The sequence below is a fragment of the Nannospalax galili genome, unplaced genomic scaffold, assembly GCF_000622305.1.
Source record: "Nannospalax galili isolate Female #2095 unplaced genomic scaffold, S.galili_v1.0 scaffold744, whole genome shotgun sequence".
In the NCBI taxonomy this organism is placed as follows: Eukaryota; Metazoa; Chordata; class Mammalia; order Rodentia; family Spalacidae; genus Nannospalax; species Nannospalax galili.
The window spans coordinates 2,125,616-2,147,634 of record NW_008351509.1 but is presented as its reverse complement, the minus strand read 5'-3'; the positions used below and the strand labels follow the sequence as shown (position 1 = coordinate 2,147,634).

The window sequence follows — 22,019 nt, the reverse complement described above, 5'->3', positions numbered from 1 at the left end:
CCTTTCATCCCTGAGTTGGTTTTGGTCAGTGTTTTTATCACAGCAATAGAAAGTAACTAGAACAGGTGGGGAGTGAAAGCTGAAGGGAACCAGCTCTTATTGAGATATTAGGAATGCTCTAAAATTAACTGTGGTGAGGGGTGCATTTATTTGTGAGTGCACTAAAATTGTGTGTTCTATCTCATCAATGCTGTTTTTAAGAACAGAAGGGAAAGAAACCAACGTTCAAAGCAGTGCAAGTCCACACCTCTGAGCATGCTGCATGGTACTCCCCTGCATTCTGTCCACCCCAGCATCGTACACCACTTCAGCCTCCCTGGAGAGGGACCTCAGAGGCCTTTGATCTATAGATTAATGATACTCAGAACAGCTGGGCCAAGCCCCTGACTCTGGGAGGCACAGAGCATTCCCTAGACTCAAAAAGGGTGAGTTCTCAGGACCACCATGGTGAGCGTGTGACCCCCAAAGGTAGCCTGTTCCCAGCTCCCATTTCCTGGGAGTCTAGGCCTGTGGCTAGCTATAGCCCTGGCCCTCAGGCACCCACTCCTGTGAGACGCAGGAAGAAAGTGTGGGTCTCTCTCTAGCTCTTTGCAACCATTACCAGCATTCAGTTTACCCTGAAGCCTCAACCCTCTCCAATGTTTGGGACAAAGCTCTCTGAAAAGCCTAGCTGCTGGGATGTGTGCTAGGATACACTGGGCTGAGCCCCTCAGGGCTGGTCTTCCTGTGGTCTCCTATACAGGCCATAAAGTAAACACCACAGCTGCCCGGCCATGGGCAGGGACAGGTGAGGTGGGGCAATGCTCTCAGTACAACCTAAGGTTCATATTCCTCACACATTGGTGAAAACCTCAGGGCAAGTGACTTTTGAACTTGGTGACATATCAGATGACAACCAGGGCAGTTAAGACCTTACAGCCAGCAAGGTCAGGTGCAATGATTCAGAGATGAAGCAGAAGCAACCCCATCACTCTCTTTTGGGCTCCTGAAATAATCTTCCTGCCCCAAGATTTAGCAAAGTGAACCATTTATTTTTACAGCAATAATCCACACAGTGCATCAACAAACGCTGTCTGCATTCCCCTGCACTAGATTGCTATCAGCATTCTGTGAACATGTTTCCAGCATCTGACCCAAGGGCTCCCTGCTCTGTTTTCATCTCTACCTCTCCCTGTTCCTCAGCTGGAATGAGCAGGAACAACAACTTAGTGCCCTGGGGGATTTTGACTTAGACTAACTTACGAATGGCATCAGTTAGGCCCTAAGTCTAGGATCGTACAGTGCAGAGCACAGGCATGCTGATGAATGTGGAAAGGAACCTGCCTCAGAAATCCCAGCTGTGACTGAAGCATCCTCTATTGAGGAACCAACACTCCACACCACCGCATGAAAGAGATGCATTTTCTTACCATCTGTCGTCTATTCTCCACCAGGTAGATGCCAATGATTCCTAAGAAGGACCCGAAGCCCAGCTGAGACCCAAGGAAGAACAAGAGAGAGATGTTTGGTTAATATCATGCTGTACCATTTCAGTCAATAACGTACCTCTGGGTTGGTGAGATGGTTCATCATGTAAAGGCACTTGCTACCAAGCCTGATGACCTAAGTTCAAACCTCAAGATCCACCTGGTGGAAGGAAGAAACCAACTCTTCTGACCTCCACACACTTGCTATGACATATGGACCACCCCTCCCTCAAGATAAATAAATATAACTTCAAAATGTTTAATAATGCACCCTTAAAACACTGTCTAGTTGGGAACAGTGGCACATACCTGTAATCCCAGGACACTTTGGGTCAAAGCTAACTTCATTCTGGTCAGTATAGTATTAACTCATCACCAGAAAACAGGTCCCTTACTCATCACCCCTGAGAAATACTGTTATGTTGGAACATAGTCCTGTGATGGTTAACTTTGTCAACTTCACATAACTGAAAACCACCTTGAAAGTCTGAATGAGGGATTGTTTACATTGTGTTGGCCTGTGGGCATGTCTTTGGGGGGACTGTCTTGATTAAGTTAATTGATGAAGGAAGACATAGCCCACTGTGGGAAGCACCATTCCCTAGACAGCAGTCCTGGCCTGTATAAAAGAGGAGAAATAGAGCTGAGCACACGCAAGCAAGCAACACGCATGCATTTATTTCTCTCTGTTCATGACTGTGGATGTGATGTGACCAGCTCTTCAAGCTCCTGCCCTGATTCCCTGCCATGATGGACTGTGACCTGGAACTGTGAGCTAAATAAACCTTTTCTCCCTTAATCTGCTTTTTGTCAGGATACTTCACCATAGCAACAGAAATGAAACGAACATCCTGGTGGGAATCTCAAACAAGGACTGCTGAAGAACAAGCAAGAAGAACGCCACTCAAGGCCGACCATAATTTTCAGAGTTTGAGATGTTGCATCTTCGTAATCTCTAGTCTCTGAAGTCCAGGATTCCACTCTCACCCAGGAAGTATGGCAGAAAAGCCATGTGTAAGGCTGGGGTCCCCAATATGAACTTCATGCAATGTTACCGATAAAACTTTTCCTGCACAGACACTTTTTGCACAGGGTTATGCACGAATCACACCCAAGTAGATAATGTGGCTTTATAGATAGATGTGTGATAAAGGACAGTATAAGGATGAAATCAACAGTCAAATATGTCCAGGAGCTGAGGGTCAAGAGTCCCACTATCACTAGCCTCGTCTGTCTTTCAGTGAAAGAACTGAAAGGCTTCCTTTGAAAGGAATGAGGGCTCCTTGGAGGATAGAGCTGCTGCTCCAAGGTCATTTCCACAGGTCACTGTGCACAGTGTAGATGGCTGAGGCAAACCTCACCCACCACTATCAGCAACACATGTGAAACCTCCTGATCATAAAAATCTGATGGTGACTCCACCAGGTCTGCCTGTACTGCCCACCCATGTAGCCATTGTCCAAATCCAATGGAAGAGAGAGTGAAGTAGGCACAGGTCCACCTTTTTCTGTTCCCAGATGGTCACATCATGACCTTCCCACAGGTCTCCTGAAGCTACTAGTCCACCATCTAAGGCAGATTGGGTTGGGGCTGGTTGCATGTGTTAAAGTCTAGGGACAGCAAGGCTGGTTCTTCAGGGATCTGGGAAGGATTTGTTCCCACCTCTTGTGGCTCCTAGAGGCTCTGGCCTTCCCCAGCTTCAGACACCTCCCCACCTTCACCAAGTCACATTGTGTGGCCCTGACCCCTCTCACCTTTACCAAGTCACATTCCTCTCCTGCTCCCTCCACTTCCAGGGACCCTGTGCTGACAATGGCCTGCTTGAAAAGTGGTTCAGGACCATGGTCCTATCTTAGGCCCCCTGACCAGCAGCCCTCACCGCCCTTTGTCTCTCAGCTGACCACACTCTCAGATTCTGGAGATCAGGTCAGGGTCACTTTCTTACCAACTATGACCCCCTACTGGAGGGTTCAATCACTGTGGATGGGGAATGCTGAGCACCCTGCCCAGTCCCCCATGGGCCCTGGACTCACAATGATCCCTGGGTAGTATCCGCCAACAGTCACATTTTCTGTCCTGGTGGTTGCAGCGAGACCAATGGTCAGGATGAGGGTAGACACCAGCAGCAGAGAGCCCACAAACCACAGGGAGGTCTTCTTCCTCCTCGCGAAGCCCTCTGTGAGTTTAAGACAAGAGAGGCACTAGTGAGCCGGGGGCCTACTACCCACTATGCACCAGGTCCAGTTTTTTGAATCCTATAAGCACCACACCTCCCTTGCTCCACCAAGGAAGGGAAGACCTGGTACCAGGTAAGCCAAGCAGGTCAGCAGCCTGCACACTCTTCCCTCCCTTCCAGCCCTGAGCATAGCCAGGACTTACAACCTGAAGCTGGGGGATGCCTTGCCAGCATCCAGCTCAGATCCGAGGAGAGAAGGGTTGCACCAGGAATGAGGGAATAATGAGCGCTGTAAGTGTCAGAAGCACTGGGGTTCTGGGTGGGGACCTACCCACCTTGTGGGAAGGCTGCAAGATTGAGTTCTGCACGTGCTGCAGCTCAACACAGACTGTGGAAGGACTCAAGGAAGGGAAGTACCTCTTGGCCTCTGTTCCCCTTTTCCTGTGCTACAAATACAATGGCTGGGCCCTGCAGCCATTTTGAACAATGACACTGGGGCATGTAGTGACAGGTGGAGAACATTGGAGAAGAAATGCCACTGAGTGCTCGGCCTCCAGCCCTTATCAATGACAGAATAAAGCCCAAGCACCATAGAGCATCCTCTAGACAGACTGCTCTGTGCATCCCATCCAAACTCCAACTGCTGCACAACTCATACAGGCAAGCAGGAAAGAGCCCTCCCCGCTTCACCTCCTTGGGTCTGACTCCTCCCTGACAGTTTGGGGAGGACAAAGTAGTTTCCAATTAGCTCTTCTACAATGTCCACTACTCCCAGACACGCCCCACCTAACCACTACACAACCATATACCTGAACTACAGGCCAAGGCCAAGTGAGAGGTGAGCTTAGCTATGATCCAGGCAGGCATTTAACCAGGCATTTAACCAAGTAACTGCAAATAGAAGTGGATGGAAGAACAGCCCTCTGGCCTCCTTCTACTCCAAGTTCTACAAGTCAGCGTTTTGTGAATGTGCATACATGTGTGTATACATGTGTGCCTCCATGTGTGTGCACACACCTGAGTGCCTGCTTCATCAGGAAGTGTTCTGCCTGCCCAAGTTCACCCCTGGTTCAAATGGCCACCAGATCCAAGCAGGCAGACCTTTACACTCTGGAAGGTTCTCATCTGTAGATTTCACGGATCTTCAACCTCATCAGCAAAGCTCAACACAAGTCAAGGTTATGATACGCAAGGAAGGAATTGTTTCAAACTCAGATATAAATTTCACAATGCCACAGATGACTGCTCACACTCCAAATGACTCAGCGAACCTGAGAGAGCCATTTTTATCCAGCTGACCCAGCAATGGCGCATCTCCTAGGAACAAGACTCCATTTCTGAGACCCTGCTCTGCCCTGCTCAATCCTGCTCAGCCTTCTCACCTCCCTCCAAACCTAGGAGTGACAGGTTTCTCCTGAGAATCTCATCCTAAACCACCCTTCAGCCCTAGAGGGACCATTCCCCAACAGTAAACACCAGCTCCCAGCAGCTGTCAAGGGTTCCCTTCCATCTCTGGCCTCACTGCTTCGGAGGCCCCAGGATCTAGGGTGGTGGAAGGCAGGGTTCCTGTTGACTAAGCTATGCTGTCCCTGAGGCTGTCTTCAGGTTCTGCAAGTCCTGGCCTCAGATGGAGACTCAGTTTCCCCTCCCCATTGCTATTCCCCCTCTTCTGCCTCTCTGAGGGGAAGGCTTACTTCCACAGTCAATGGGACCTATGCATCTGCCTCAGCTCGCCCTAAGGGCTTCCTTAAATGTCCCTGGCAGACATACCCCTATGCTCATCACTCCTACGCTTCTTAGTCATCCATTTCACAAATACTTAACTGAGCATACACTAGTTATAAGTGCCTCTAGATCTCAAACATACTGCCGTGAGCACAAGGAAAACCCTGCCCCTGGCAGAGCTTTTGGTATGAGCAGAGGAGGTCAGGAGACACAAGACTAGCCACAGTACTGGATTCAGCAGAAAAATGAAGCAGGGCTAGGGAACAGGGAGAACTCAGGAAGGGATATGGGAACACTTCTTGAGAAAAGAGGCCCTAAGGTGACTGGGGAGTGGATCAGACCGTGGGGCCAGCTGGCCCAGGGAAAGCCCTGAGGTTGGTGGGCAACCTAGGTGCTAAACAGGAAGCTGGAGGGGCCACAGCAGGCTGAGCCAGGAAGAAGGAGCTCTGAGCATCACTTTCTCCTTCATCCTCAACCTCTGAGTAAATAAACTCAGAAGGAGGAGGACAGGCTGAATGGAACCTACTCTGTATGGCTCAGGCCAGTGAAAGCAAGATGCACACCCTCCTGGGGGAGCACCAGTAACAGGGGACACAGCAGAGCAAGGGAGCAAGGCTTTGGAGCAGCCCTTCATTTCTTCATGGTGCTCACAGCACCTGCCAGCACTCAGACCTGGAGCTCATCTGCTGGCGAGACAGGCCTGGGTACCTCCTGGTCCCATCTAGTGGCATCTGCAGAGGTACTAAGCAAGCACTGATGAGTTAACGGGTAGTGAGCTGGGGTGTAATGGACCAAGTAGGTGCTTTCTCCACTAAAAAGTTTCATTTTCCCTTTTTCCTAACTGCATTATACACACCAATCATATCTCAAATAACTAGCAATGACCCCACATTGGCCAAGATCTGGGTGGGCCCTTCTGTGGAGCCATCTTTTGGCTGTGGTAGCATCTGCCCACAGCACCCTGGACCATGTCCTGCCCTCTGCTAGCTCATTAGCATGATAAACGGGTCTGGAGACATCCTAAGCTGATGGCACTTAAACCTGTCGAAGAACTAACAGCTTCAGACCTGCAAAAGACCACTTGGCCAAAGGTCCACCTCTTGAGATCCCACTCTCTCCCACTCATCCTCCTGCCAGCCGTTTGCCCTCACTGCTCCTTCCTGAGTCTGACCCTTCCTCAGAATAATCTCTAATAAAAACCAGAGGCATGGGCTGGGCCCAGTTACCAGCATTTCTTTCCAGGTTGCCCAGGTTAAGGCAGGGTCTAGAAAAGAACAGGATGTACACAGCTCTGGACAAGGCAGCTGAGCATCTCCTTCCAACCACCTGGACTGGAATGAGTGGACTCCTGCCAGACAGACAATGGAAAGGAGAGTCCTGCCAAAGTGTCTGTCATAAATACATCTTAATACACAACATGGCATAAAAATAAAGAGGTGAAAAGCAAGCCCAAGACAAGAAGGCAGGCTGTCTTTGAAACTGCCAGATGCATGCATTTCTACGTCAGGTTTTGGATAGAAAAAAGAGTTTCGTGCATGACAGAGATCCATATCGTTACTGGATCATCTCCTCTGTTTTTTAACTCATTAGCAGAGCACTATCATCCTGCTCTGCCAGCTGCTAATGAAACTACTGCTACGAGGTAGTAACTTCTGGGTAATTCCCATGCTCAGGCCCAGAAGGAACAGGAAGGCTTGCAAGGCCATGCCTCTCACACTCAGTGCCAGAGCCTGACACAGACTGGGAGATAGAAATGCCACCAAGTATGGAATGGGTAAAAGGACTTCACCTCCTGTGTGGAGTTGGAAATGGCAATGACCTGACCAGCTGAATCTGTTAAAGGATCTTCAGAAACCATGTGTGCACACTGTCCCACTCTTTTTTTTTCCCTTTGAGACATGATCTCCCTGTAGCTCCAACTCACTATGTAGACCAGGTTGGCCTTGAACTCACAGAGATCCGCCTGCCTCTGCCTCTCGAGTGCTGGGATAAAGGGCATGTGCCACCACATCTGGCTGTTCTACTCATTTTTAAAACACAAGAACATTCTGAGGGTGCTCCTGAGCCAGCAATAACTTTCTCAGCTGCTCAGTGCTCCTATCTAATCCGTTGCAGGTGACATACCTCAGCATGTGACCTGGCCACTTTCCACCCACCCATCCCTCACCCCATCCTCACCTTACCTCTCATTTTCAAATGTTGCCTCCCTTCCAGGCCCCTACCTTCCTTGGCTGGAACTGCTGGAACTCATAGTCCCACTTGGTCCACCCAGAAGGAGCAAACATCGATGGACAGTAGACTGTCCACTGTCCTGGGCCACTTTTTTGATTTAGTAGAGGCAGGAAGCGATGCCCAAACCTGGGGGCGGGGGGGGGCATGGCTCAGCAGGGCTCTTAATCCACGGCCTCCCAGAGTAAGATTAATCCCTTGGGCCCAGAGTGGTCACCTGAGTCTAGTCTCAGGTACTGGGGAAGTTGAGGCAGAAAGATCACTTGAGCCCAGGGTTTGAGACCAGCCTGGGAAATTCCATCTAGTCATATCCTGTTGCAGAGGCAAAGTGTCCCCCAGGTAGCACAAGCGAGGCACAAAGCTAGGCACTGCTCAGTCATCAGGTTCTGATTTTACATGCAACACTGCTCAGAGCTATAGGTAAAGAAACACAAATATAAAATAGCCACAGCCTAGAGTCATGCAGACTTAGTCACTTTTAAGACTCTGTCTCAAAAAAAAAAAAAAAAAGGACCAGAGACTGGAGAGATGGCTCAGTGGTTAAGAGTAATGGCTGCTTTTATAGAGGACCTGGGTTCAGCTCCCAACACCCACATAGATCCAGGGGATCCAATACACTCTTCTGACCTCTGCAGCCATTGTAAGATACAGGTACACTTACATACATTATACATGCAGGCGCAACAATTGTATACACAAAATAAAAATCAATTTAAAAAATAAAAAGGACCAATATTCCTCATCAGAAGAAAAGGCTAAGTCAGAATCTGTTCTAAACCATCAAGTCACTCTAATAAAACAATAGCAACAGCCAGTCATGGGAAAGATTATCATTCAAAACTACACAGTCATTATTCTCCTGGAGAATGAATGGATGTCCACAGAGCATCTGACCTTCCGGTGGAGAGTGTACAATGGTCTCTTTAAGAAAGAAACCCGATTTCTTAATTAGTATTTAAGCCGATTATTACTTAAGCCAATTTCTTAATTATTATTTAACAGCATTTACCAATCTGGTTTTGGAAAAGTCTTCCCAAAGTATCCCAGTGATAGCTGTAGGCTATTGTCAGGGTTCTCAGTGATATGGTTGGTTCTAAAGGCAGCTGTGCCTCCACATCTGACTCTTAATCCAGAGGCAGAGGGAGGGTCACCCATGGTAGAAAGTCTTTTCTTCTTAAAACTCCCCCCCTTCCTCTGTCCTTAAGGAACAATGCCCAGCATCCCTTTGGCCTGGCTGCTTCCCAGCAGAGCACCCAAGCCTAACGGCTGGGAGCCAGAGCCTGCAACAGGTTTCCTGTTTTCCCAGGCAGACCTGGCTTCGGCCAGTCGTCGAGGAAAGGATGCTGGGCAGTGGAGCTTGTGGGAACCCATACTGGCACCAACGACACTAAACTACCCTAAACACCCTTGTCTCTCTCAAACAGGAAGGTGCTCCCTGGTTCTTTGAAACAAATATTTCCCAGAAAAGTTTGGAAACTGAAACGCCAGAAGATCCAACATCGCTTCTGGCCTCCATGAGCACCCGCACAAACAGACACATAAATTTAAAAAAGGGGGAAGTGGGATTAAGGACAGAGACAAAAGAGAATGGGTGAATAGATTGATGTGTGGCGAAAAGATGCTGGACCAGTGAATAAGTGGACTGTGCCAGCTTAGTGTCCCAAAGATAAGCTCAAAAGAAGTGGGGCAAACCAACCCCAAGCCCCAAGGGAGCCTTGTACCCAGAATCTCAAGCTGTGCCCAATAGTTCCCCTCCTGGACCAGCGGGAGACTTGTAACAAGGGTCCCAACCCTGCCCCCCATTCCCGGCCAGAAATGGTATTGGGGCCGCCAACTCACCGGTAGTGTCCAGCAGAGCCAGGGGGCCTGGCACCGGCGGCGGGAGCGGCTGCATTCCGGAAGAGCCCTCCACTTGGGACAGCACTCCCAGGTAGCCTCTTGGAGGCTCCTCCTGTCTGTTTAGGTCGCCAGAGGCCAGAGTAGCGTCCACTGGGAGCCAGGGAGCACAGCCCTGTCTCCGCACTTCTCTACTCCTCGCGCACTTCTTTCCCACCTCTCCTGCCTTCCCCTTCCCTTAGGTCCTTTTCCTTCTCCCTCCACCACCCCTCTTCCCCCTCCATCTCCTACTCCTCCCTTCCTCCCTCCCAGGTCCTGGCGCCTGCTGCTTCTTCCTCCGCTTCCCCCTCCCTCTTTTCCTCCCCCTCTTTCTGCTCCTCCCCTCCTTCTACCCCCTCCCTCTTCCCTCCCTCCCTCTCCTCCTCCCCCTCCCTCCCCTTCTCTTCCGTGTCCAGTCACCTAGTTCCTGGAAATCCAGAAAGGCACTAGAGCCTGTGCTGCCAGCGACGGAAGACAAACCCAGTAAGGAGGCACAGACCTAAAGAAGTCCATAGGACTGCTGGCCTGAGCCCAACTCTCCCTCAGAGGTGGCCACAGACCAAGAACTGAGTGGCCCAGATGGAAGGAAGCAGAGAAGCACAGCAGGGGCAGACCTGGGGTTCTGTGCTGGAGCTGCTGCTGCAGCTGCTGCTGTTAGCAAGGACTCGGCTCTTGACTGCTGCAGAGTTGGTTCTGGTGGATCTGCAGCATAGCATGGAAACTCAAGTTGTATTGCACACATGACCCCACCTAGCACCAGGAGTTGTGTCTAAGGATGCTCTCCTACCTGCCCCAACTCCCATAGCCGGCTAATGCTCTGAGCTGAGCCTGCTGCAGGGAGGAGAGGAGGGGCTGCAAGGAAACCAGCAGACAAGGCTCCCTGTAGTGGCAGGAGAAAAGTAAGTCTTTCATGTCCATTAGTGTATTGTTAAAAATCTTTTGAGAAAAAAAAGTTTTTGAGGACTGAGGGTAGCTCAATAGTAGAATGTTTACATGGCATGAGTGATACTACAGGTTTGAGCCCCTGAATGGAAAAGAAGGAGAGAGAGAGATGAGAAAAGGAAGGAGGGAAAGCAGGGGACATCAACCACACCTTACCAAGCATTGAATTCTGCCTCCTTAGCAATTAGGACACTGTTGAGGACAATGAGATCAGTTTGCCCTCAGCTTATCAGCAGACATCGGTGGTCAGGGAAGGGATAACCCCAAGAAGAACAGAGAAACCAGATCCACAAGGGGCAAGGGGGTGGACTGCCCCAGTACGATATTCCTATAAGCCAGCAGGCCTCAAAGGTAGCCCAAGAACAGCCTTCTAGGTGGCCCTTTGCATGAACAGTGGTTCTAAACCTTTTTGGCTGCTGCTAGAATCAGCTAGAGATTTTCCTTTCATTGCTGTTGTGCTGAGCGCAGACCAGGCTGACAGAAGCAGAATCTCCAGGAATAAACTCTCAGCTGAGAACTCCTGCTGTCCTCACAGGTACTCACCCAGACAGAGAAACTGGCATACTAGCACAAAGGGGTGTCCACAAACACTCTTCACAGCCGCACAGATGGCCCCAAACTGAGTGTCCAGACCCAGGAAGGAGAGAGAAGTGAAGCTCTCCAGGGAGACGATGTGGCACCTAAAGACCACATATGGCTCAATCCAAATAGATAGCAGGGACATAATATGGGGAAAGTGAAAGTTCTCATGACCACAGCAGATATGGGACCTTTTATACAGTGTGAAAGCTGAAAATACTATTTGCACACTGAACCTCTTGGCATGTCCTGAGCTCTACCATGTTCTAGACAGTGTCCCAGGGACTTGGAATGTGTCAGTGAGAAAACAGATAAAGGTCCTGGTACATTTAGGGGAAGACAAGAAGTAAATGAATATTGAATTAGAATGCGGGAACTGGAGAGATGGCTCAGAGGTGAAGAGTGTGTACTGCTCTTCCAAAGGACCCATGTTTGGTTCTCAGCACCCAAGTCAGGTGACCCACAACCATCTCTAACTCCAGTTCCAGGAGACTCAATGCCCTCTTCTGGATTCCCAGGGCACCTGCACTCATGTGTACATGCCCACACACAGACACATATAGTCATATACTTAAAAGTAGAATCTTTAAGAAAATGCACAGTGTTGCTACTGCTGGGATACAGTGTGTCCCCAAGGGCTCAGGTGTTGGGAGTTTGGATCTTTGTGCAGCAATACTGGGGGTGGTGGGACCAACAAAAAAGATACCTAGTACAATCTAATTAGGTCATTGGGATCCTACATTAAGAGATTGCTTGGGCTGGTAGAGCAAAGCTGGCTTACAAATTCGGGCTTTCTGTCTTGCCAGGTAGCCCCTTCTGCAGCATGACACCATCTGTTCGCTATAGCCCTGAAAAAAGTCCAACCTGTACTTCTAGCCTCCAAAACTGTGAACTAAGTAACCTGTTTTCTTTGTGCATTTCCCAGCCTTAGGTATTTTGTTATAGCAATGCAAAACTAACCATCACAGTCCAGAAGCAGCAATATAGGCTATGGAATAGAGAGATTAGTGGGGACTAGTGTGGGTAAGGGAGCTGGATAGTTACTGAGCATCACTATGGGTCTCCTTGAGAAGTGACATTTAAGCCCAAATTTGAGGACATTGAGGAGGTAAAGTGCAGACACTGGGGACAGAAACTCAGAGGAAAAAGACTCAGTCCAGAAGCCCTATATAGATAGACAGCCTGGCAGAGAAACAGGAGGCTAGCGTGCCGGAAGCCTACAGGGAGTAGAGAATCTAGCATGTGATGAGCTGAAAGGTCACTCTCTGGCCCTTATCTAGGGGATGTAGGCATTGGAGCTTGTTTAGAATGCCTGTATTAGTTGCTTTCCTGTTGCTGTGATAAAACACCATAATCAAGGCAACTTATAGAAGGAAAAGTTCCCAGCACTCACACGGCAGCTAACAACTGTCTACAACTCCAGTTCCAGGATATCCGATGCCCTTTTCTGACCTCTGTGGGCATTGCACAACATGGTGCACTTACATACATGCAGGTAAACTCATACATACAAAATAAAATAAAAATAATGAAATATTTCTTAAAAATTTAATGTACTTGAAAAAACATGGCAAGTGCTAAGATGCTATGCGAGGGGATGGTAATTCCTTGGGGAGCTATATTTTTCTTCATACTTCCTGGGATGTTTGAAAATACATTAATTTTGGAGCTTTTTATTTTAACATAATTTCAAACAAAGGTAATTGTAAGGTACTAGAGGTATAGCTCAGTGAAAGAGTGCTTGCCAGGCCTTAAAAAAATAAGCCATGTGAACAGTGCAGGAACTCCTGAAGAGCCTCTTCCCATCACCAATTATCTGCAGGATTGTGGGGCTTGCTTTGCAGCTGACCCCTGAGTTCTGGCTCCTCCCAGTCTCCAACCCCAGAGGAGCCATTCTGTATGCCAATTCCCACAGAGCCAGTGAGGGCCCATGAAGGAAAGAAGCTCTTACTGCTAAATATAAGCAGATTGAAAGGGGCCACCAGCTGTCCGCACAGGTCTAGCTTCTACACACTCCTTCCTCAGCCCAGAAGTTCTAGTTTGGTTTCTTTATTGTTGTGATAAATAGCATAACCAAAACAGGACTTCTATATTAAACTACACCCACCCAGGGCTCAGGGACCATTTTGGAAGAGGGGGCAGGAAGATTGTAAGAACCAGGGAGGAGGTGCAATGAAACATAGTGGAACAAGGGGTAGAAAGAATACTAATGCATCTTTTAACTCTTATCAATGAAGTTCTCTCATGCAACAGAGGGCAATGAACACAAAGAGCCACAAATGGTCAAAGTGTAGAGTAGAGTGTAGGTCCTTGGATAGGACTCCTATATTAAACTTTACCATCCAAGGCCCTGGGGGAGGGGGGCAGAAAGATTGTAAGAGCCAGGGAGGAGATGGACAACCATATGGAAATAGAATCCTACAGGCTCCTGGGACCCTGCTCATATGAACCTACAGCAATGGTGTCAGCATGCACAGAACCCATGCAAACTCAAACAGATAAAAACCTATCATAGAACTGGGGAAATGGACAGCAGACCCCAACCTTGGCAACTGATTCCTGCTGGTTGAGGAAATGTTAATATTCCTAAAGCAAGGAACTCTAGATATATTGACTAGGCCTCAGTAGATTAACTGGCACTGAGGGACATCTGGGGACGCTAATTTGACACAATAGGCCTTAAGATAAATGACAGAATGTATGAATTCCAGTGGGGGGAGGTCTATGGGAGGGTCCCAGTGGGGACAGGGAGTATAGAGATGATTAAGATTGATTGGGATGTTCTGTATGAAATACAAAAAATTTCAATTAAAAAAAAAGGTTAAAAAAGTAGCATGACCAAAAACAACTTGGGGAGAAAAAAGGGTTTATTTCATTTTACAAGTCCCAAGTCACAGTTCTTCACTGAGGGAAGGCAGGACAGAAACTCCTTTAGTTCCTGGAGGCAGGATCTGAAACAGAGCTCACAGAGGAACACTGCTTACTGGCTTGCTTCTCCTAGCTTGCTCCTAGCTATCTTTCTTTTTTAATATTATTTTATGTGTATGAATGTTTTGCCTGCATGTATATAAATGCACCTGTGCATGCAATGCCTACATAGGCCAGAAGAGGGTGTGTGTGATCCCCTGGAACTGGAGTCAGAAGCAGTTATAAGCTGCCATGTGGGTGCTAAGAACTGAACCCGGGTCCTCTGGAAGAATAGCCAGTGTTCCCAGCTGCTGAGCCATCTCTCAGCCCCTCAACTAACTTCTTTATACAGCCCAGGCCCATCTGCCTAGGGATAGGCCCTTCCACATCACTTTCCAATCAAGAAAATGACCCACAGACATGCCCACAAGCCAGTCAAGTGGAGGAAATTCCTCAATTGAAGTTTCCTCTTCCCAGATGTCTCTGGTTTGTATCAAGTTGACAAAAATTAACCAGCACACCAGCTTTCTGGAGGCTGCTATCCATGGGCACCCAGGGCCCTGCCCCTACTTGCTCCACTCCCTTGCCTAACTCTTCAAAGCCCCAGGTTATCTAACCCACCCGGGAGGGAGGTAAGGTAAGAATTCTTTTCCTAGGGAAGTAGAGGTAGCAGCAGCAGGGATTCAGGGTGAGAACCTGTGTTCCAGCACTGACAGTTCAACTGGAAACCTGGCTGGGAGTACAGGGGTTCCCCGGAGTGGCCCTGAAAGAGCCCACACCCTGGTAGGGATGCAGATGTGTAGACTGATGGCCTCCAAAAAGATATCAGGCATGCATCCAGCTCAACCAAGAACAGAGGACAGGGAACAGGCAGGTGCTGCACACAACTGCAGGAACCAGGCTGGCTCCTGGGGATTTGGGGGCTGGTGCTGACTGCAAGGCCAGAAGCTCACTGGGGGTCTCTGTGTGCCAGATGCCTAGTTACCTCAGCCTAAACTCCAGGAAATGGGAAGCATGTCAGATAGTTTACAAAATTGGCCACAATCTGACTGAGTCTGAAGGGTTGTGTGTACACATCCACAACACTGCTGACTTCTTAGACAAATTCTCTCCAGCCCAGAGGCACCGGACCTCCCTGTTTGGAATCAGTACATTCCAAAGCTCCAGCCTCAGGCAGAGGCTGAATAAAGCAGGACGCAAATCAAACTGCCGGCATCATTTCTACCACCAAGCTCAGCACCGTGAGCAAGAAATAACTGTCAAATTGCGTAACTCTTCCAAATGAAATTTCTAGAAGGAAATAAATCAGTAAGTTATAACTAAGTTGGAGAATGACTGGTACAGGCTAGCATCTGAGTTCCTCGCTAGGTCTTAGGACTCTCTCTCTTGCAGACTCCTGTGATATGTATGGGCTTGCTGTTCTTCTGGGAGCTTTCTTTGGGGAACGTTGATTGCCATACAATAAATTATACTCTTTTGAAGTGGAATTGTCAGGCTTTTTAATTACATTTAGTTGTGTGTATGTGTGTGTATGTGTCTGTCTATCTGTCTGTCTGTCTCCGGATATGTGTATGCAGCAATGTATAACTCCATTCTCTCAGCAAACACCTGGGCTGTCCCCACGGTCAGGCATTTCCAAGTTCCTTTAGGAACGGTTCCCACCACGTGGACACCTTGCTTTCACTTCTCTCGAGGGATCGTCTTGATTGGAATATATAGGGACAATCTGACTTTACACAACTGCAAGCTGGAAAATGGAGTATTTTAAGACCTTTAGATTGGACTGAGTGCTATCACTACAGCTTCCAGGTCTTATGGGTGTGTCTGGGAGATTGTCCTCAGGAAAACCTGAGGGGAAAAGAAACACCTCTGCCATTTGGGTATGGTGTGCAGTACACAAGGCTTGCTGGTAAATGATTGTGCTGCTGTTTCTATGTTATCAGATCACACTTCTCACTGGTATTTTAGAACACATCCTTCTACCTATATGAACAGGTTTACTGTACAGCAGAATGCCATGTGCCGTAGACAGCAGCTTCGTCCCCCTCCCTCTTGCCACGTTGATAGCCCAAGGCCTGGTCCTGACTGTAGCAGGCTCAATTCCACAGGGAGCAATAGTCTGGAATCTGGATATTTTTAAAATGTAATTCAATTTCAATTTCCCAATAAGCAACCATGAGAAGATGAAGAAATCTGTCTTCTGTCAGTCTAAAGATAATCAGAGAGACCAGTAAATTGTTTTGACATTGGGAAGGTAACTAAGCAGTAATGACGGAGGCACACACATCCTCCCTAGTCCCAAATTCCTTCCTGTTTGGAGCAAAGTGTTTACTGGAGCTTCAGGCTTCCTGCCTTGACTTCCTTTCTGTGGCCATGGTCTCTATCTAATGCTGCCTCAGGAACAACCAAGTCTCCAAGCAGCTCCCACATTCCAGAGGTTTCCATTAAAGGGAAATCATCCCTTCAGAGGGTTCCAGGTACCATGGGGTCAGGGACATGTCTAGCCCTGATTGAGCAGCTACTATGTGCCTTACACTGTAGCTGTATTTCTCACACACTGCTATTTTAATCCTCATTGATGCTAAAGGCTTTTCACAGATGGGGCTTATGTTGGGCCTGAAGGTTGAATTGAGCAGGGAGATCCCACGAGGCATAAAAGTGGTGCAGAATTGGGGCACCATACAGAGTCTCGAGCTCTGCACTGTGGCAGCGTCTCCCAGGGGCTTCCCCTTGCATTTGATCCCCACTGTAGGGTCTTCCCAGAAGAATACCACACACACACACACTAACCAGGGGCCTGTCTAGGATGTAGTTGATTGGGGGTGTGACTTGGGACACAAACCTCAGTCTGCCCTTTGGCCTGTGGGTCTCATATACATGCACATAGGCTCACATGCATACTGGTATGCACACACACACACACACACACACACACACACTCACACTGAGACTAAGCAAAGCTGTTTCTCAATGACAAATGGCAACCGGGCAGAAGAACATCAGGCATAATCCACACATTGCTTCCTGAAGTCCATCTCAAGATCAGTGGCCTTCTATGACTGCCTCCTGTCCCCTCCTGCTGTGTGGCAGGACTGGATGTCAGGCTGGGGTCCCTCTGCTCCATAAACCAGCTGAGCCTCTCTCAGCTCCTGTCCTCAGCCTCAGGATTAAAAACCAGAAGAGCCCTTCCTGGCATTTTAAAAAAGCTGTCTTTGCCTGTGGTTCCCTGCCTTCCCTCTTTTCACTGTTGTTCATTTTTGCTCTGAGCTTAAACTTTGGAGAAATGGAAGATGAAGAAACTTGCTGGAAATTTATGATCTTTGTCTGCCACAAGCCACCTACCTCTCTGAGCCATGAACCTCATAGTAATAAAGCGCCCTGCATTGTGTAAAGCTGATATCAAATCCATCAGGTCAGACCACTAAGAGCAGGACGTGTGGTCTGCATTCTGTGAGTGGGAAGGTTCCCTGGCCACATGGGAGGAGGGAGCCAGCCAGGGCGGCCAGGAGCCCAGACTGCAGAGATCCAAGGTTGACCTTCCATGGGTGAAGGCAGAATGGTGGGGTGGTGACTAAGGAGGATAGCTATCAGTCCTACAACCAGAACAGATCCACTGGGAGGGTCATTTGCTCTATTTCCTCTTTCCTTAGATAGACTCAATCTGTAACCACTCAATAATAATGTGTTGAAGGATAACCCATTAAACTTTCCCCATATCCTGTGTTAGCTTTTGCAACCTGTCAGGTGGGGACATTAGAGGCACAACACCCTTAATGAGCCTTGGCCTCACTACCTAGCCCTGGAGTAAAGGACTTGTGGGAGTCTCACATCAGTCTCACTGCTGGGGACCCCTCTGATTTGAGCAGACAGGTGTCAACAAGACTCTGAAATGAAGTATGGGCTTCATCTGCTGTCAGCATCAATGATTAAAAGAGCCACAAAAACTTGTACATTGAAGCTAGAAAGATGACCCAGTGGTTAAGGGCACTGACTGCTCTTGCAGAGGACCCAGGTTCAGTTCCCAGTACCCACATGCATGCAGCTAATAACCATGTGTAACTCCAGTTCCAAGGGACCCAATACCCTCTTCTGACCTCCACAGGCATTGCATGATATGGGTGCATTTACAAACACGCAGGCAATACACTCATACACATAAAATAAAAATAATAAATAAAATATTATTTTAAAAACTTATAAGTCACTTTCACCAGCCACATCCACGGTTTGGCTTTTCCAGGCACCTGTTTCAGTAACAACAGCCAGAGCCCTGTGTCACCTAAGCACTGAGCGAGCAGCTTAGGAACTGGGGAGTGCTAACAGTTACACACAACACCGCCTGAAACCAAATAGCCCATGAAATGAAGCTGGAAATGAATAATGTAGACCCACCATCAGGGAGATGGGAGGGGCTGCCTTCCTGTCCAGAGAGGTGGGAGGTGAGCTCAGGAAGGGGCTGTCCTCAGAGACATGAATTTTTAAAATTAGTAACATTTCAGAGTTCTGTTGGAAGGCCTTGGTGGCCATGATACATGATAGCGTTTGCTCTGGCTGACGAAGTAGGAAAGGCACACGTGCATCTCCAGGGGCTCATATCTCCACAGGAAGTGATACCCTACTCCCACCCCACCCCACTGAGCAGGGTCTTTCTCGGTTGTGAATTTGGCAGCCACCAGTGTGTCAATGTCTCCTGGCTTAGCCAAAAAGACTATAAAGCACTGTGTACAGCAGCCCTGGTCATGCTGCTGAAAGGAGAGAACTCTGCCCCTGGCAGGCCTGGAAACAAGACCCAGCTGCTCTCAGAGCCTGGTGCCCAGGGCATATCAAATATTGACCCATGGAGAAGGACAGACTATGGCAATGGAGGGACAGTGGACACGGTCTGCTCATACCCAGAACCATGCCTTGGTCCATTCACCTTGGAAATAATGAGGGTGACCTTAGAAAATGTTTCTATATGGCTAGGGGTTGAAAGTTGGTTTCTAGGACATCAGATCAAACTTTCTTATCCTCATCTTGAATGTCTAGATAAACCCTTTTATTTTCAATATCATGGTTTCAGTGATGTCTTCCTTCCCACCCTGTTTCCAATGACTGTGTGACCCCCCCGCCACCAGGCCCTGATGGAGCATGGTGCACAGGTCTGAGCACATGGGACAGACCCCAGTGTGACAGAATGGAATGCAGTTGCATGAAGGTGCAGCCTCCCTCCAAGGCTCATTTTTACTGAGCTCCTTCCCAAGGCATTATACATCTGACAGTTCCAAAGACGATGTCAACAAAAGGAAATGCAACAAACTGCCCCTACTAACAGCCCCAGTGAGGAGACGGAAGTGATGAGACACCTACGTTTGCTCATCGGACAGGACTCCAGCCTCACCCCCAGTTCCTTTGGTGGCTACCTGGTCACACCCAGGGTAGATACCACCCTGAGTACTCAGGCCCTGTCCTAGTTTGTTCTTCATTGCTGTGACAAAACACTCTGACCACTACCAACTTGGGGAAGAAAGGGTTTATTTATCTTACATCTCCCAGGTCACAGTTCATCAAGGAGCCCAAGGTAGGAACTCAGGGCAGGGACCTGGAAGCAGGAGCTGGAGCACAGGCCATGGAGAAATGCTGCTTACTGGCTTTGCTCTCCTGGCCCCTGCTCAGCCTTCTTTCTTATGCAACATAGGCCCACCTGCCCAGGGGTGGCACCACCCACAGTGGGCTGGGCCCTCCCACATCACTCATCAAGAAGATGCCCCATAGATATGGCCACAGGCCAGTCCAATAGAGACAATTCCCCAATTGAGGCTCCCTCAACCCAGGTGTGTCAAGTTGACACTAAAGCTATCCAGCACAGGCCCTTTTCTTCTCCACCCTACTCTGGGGAAGGCCGGGCTCCCTCTGCCCAGCCTCAGAGATGGAATACTTGCTCTTTTGCAGACTCTTCTGTACATAGGCCCCTGTGGACAGACTAGCATCATAGGCAGTCTCCAATGCCTGATGCCATCCAGTTGGAAGATCTTTTGCCTTGGGTGTCAGAGACGGCTGCTTCAGGGTGAAAAGATGAAACCCAGAAGGCAGGGTTCTGGCCCCACGTCTCTAAGGCTATGTGTGAACAGGTATAGCCTATTGACCTCTAGTGATGTCTACTCCATCATCTGAAGTTACAGCTTATCAATTTTAAAACATCCACAGTGAAAAGGTCCGCTTTGTTTCTATTAGCCTCGGGAACTTTAACCCCAGATCAGCTGAATTCAAATAGATCTATGCATGGACACAACTAACACTGACTTCATGTCAGAAGGATGGTGCGAGAGGTGGTGGGGTGACATGTTCAGTGCTGAACATCTTTAGCTGTCAACAAAGGGCTGCTTATCCAGCAAAAACCATACTGCCAATAGCCAGGCATGGTGGTGCATGCCTTTAATCCCAGTACTCAGGAGGCAGAGTCTACATAGTAATTTCCAGGCCAGTTGAGGCTACAGGGAGACCCTATCTCAGAAAGACCAAAACTAACAAATAACCATACTACCAAAACGGAGACAAATACTGTAATTCTACAGGCAATATCAGGAAGGGCTGTTTCCAACAGATATGCCTCCCCAGAAATACTAAAGAAATCTCTGAGGCCAGGTGATCTGGAAAAGGCCCAGAGCAGTATCCAAGATGGGACCCAGAGCAATGACAGTGGCCATCACAGAGTCATGTTGAGCCTTAGCATCCAGCCTGCTCCCCGACTTCCTGACCAGGAAGTATCTGGAACCCAGTGGAAGAAATAGATGACACTGCAAATGGTAAGTGGGGGCAACAGAAAAGAGCACAACAGTCCTCCCATTTCTGAGGCAGAGCACTGTATGAGGCAAGAACTGCACTGTGAGACTGGACTTAACAGTGCACGCAGATGAAGTGTGTGTGTCAGCGTGTCACAGGTACAGGAAATATTCCGAAAAGACAGTACAGTGGAGGAACCAGGGACAGTTACATGATGCTTCTGCATTTTAGGGATCTGGCCAGGACTGGATGCTGACTGTGATTAGTTAACAATAGATAAGCTCAGTGCTGGAGCAACAGCTAAGAAATAACAGAAACCCTCTGAAATGCTGCATGCCCCTCAGCCCATCAGCTTCTTGATTCTGACTTTCCTGGTTCTTGGGATGGTGCATGACTTCTGTTGTATCCCAGACAGGATACAGTTGCTGCATGAGACTCAGTGTCTTCCTTCAGTCCTCCATGACAGCAGCCCTCCTCTACCATGTCCATGGGAAGATGGGTGCTGCCCTCATACCAGGGGTGGAAGTGCACATAGGGAAGGGGCTGGGTAGTGGCTCAAGTCCTCACCTCCAATGCCATTCTTACTGGGAAGGAAGGCCTCTTGTTGCCTCACACTGCCATCGTGGCCTATGCTTACATGGGCAAGATAGGAGCCAGAGAAGCTCATTCCTATTGTCAGGCCTGAAGTCCAGGTCTCCTCCCATCCTTATGCTTCTATGACTTTAAAACATAAAAAGTGGAGCTAGAGAGATGGGACCCAGGTTCAATTCCTAGCACCCACATGGCGGCTAACCACTGTCCATAACTCCAGTTTCAGGGGATCCAACGCCCTCTTCTGACTTCTGTGGGCACTACACAACATGCATACACCTACATACATGCATGCAATATACTCATACACATAAAAATTAAATAAATAGCAGCCAGGCATGGTGGCGCACGCCTTTAGTCCCAACACTTGGGAAGCAGAGGCAGGCAGATCTCTGTGAGTTCAAGGTCAGCATGGTCTACATAATGAGTTCAGATCCTGTCTCAAAAAGACCAAAATAAAAAAAATTTAATAAATAAAAATTAAAAATAAGCTGGGCACAGTGGCACACGCCTTTAATCCCAGCACTCGGGAGGCAGAAGGCAGGAGCAAGAGCTTCAGTTCAGGAGGTTAAGACCAGACTGCGCAGCACAGTTAAGTCTCTTCTCTTTCATTACAGCAAAGGTTGTGTCTTAAAATAACAAATCTAGCCAGGTGTGGTGGCACATGCCTTTAATCCCAGCACTCGGGAGGCAGAGGCAGGTGGATCTCTGTGAGTTCAAGTCCAGCCTGGTCTACATAGTGAGTTCCAGGACAGCTGGGGCTACAG

General features: G+C 48.5%; 1 protein-coding gene across 1 annotated transcript in view; it reads right to left on the bottom strand.

The window, feature by feature from the left end:
- Tmem255b (transmembrane protein 255B) overlaps positions 1–9,719 on the bottom strand; it is a 33,257-nt gene extending 23,538 nt beyond the window's left edge. The window contains exons 1-3 of the mRNA XM_008848437.2: positions 9,436–9,719; positions 3,500–3,642; positions 1,410–1,472 (exon numbers count right to left, since the gene is read on the bottom strand). Coding sequence (XP_008846659.1) covers positions 1,410–1,472; positions 3,500–3,642; positions 9,436–9,490 — 261 coding nt within the window. The 5' untranslated portion in view covers positions 9,491–9,719. The remainder of the gene's footprint in view (positions 1–1,409; positions 1,473–3,499; positions 3,643–9,435) is intronic.
- Positions 9,720–22,019: the final 12,300 nt, after the last annotated feature.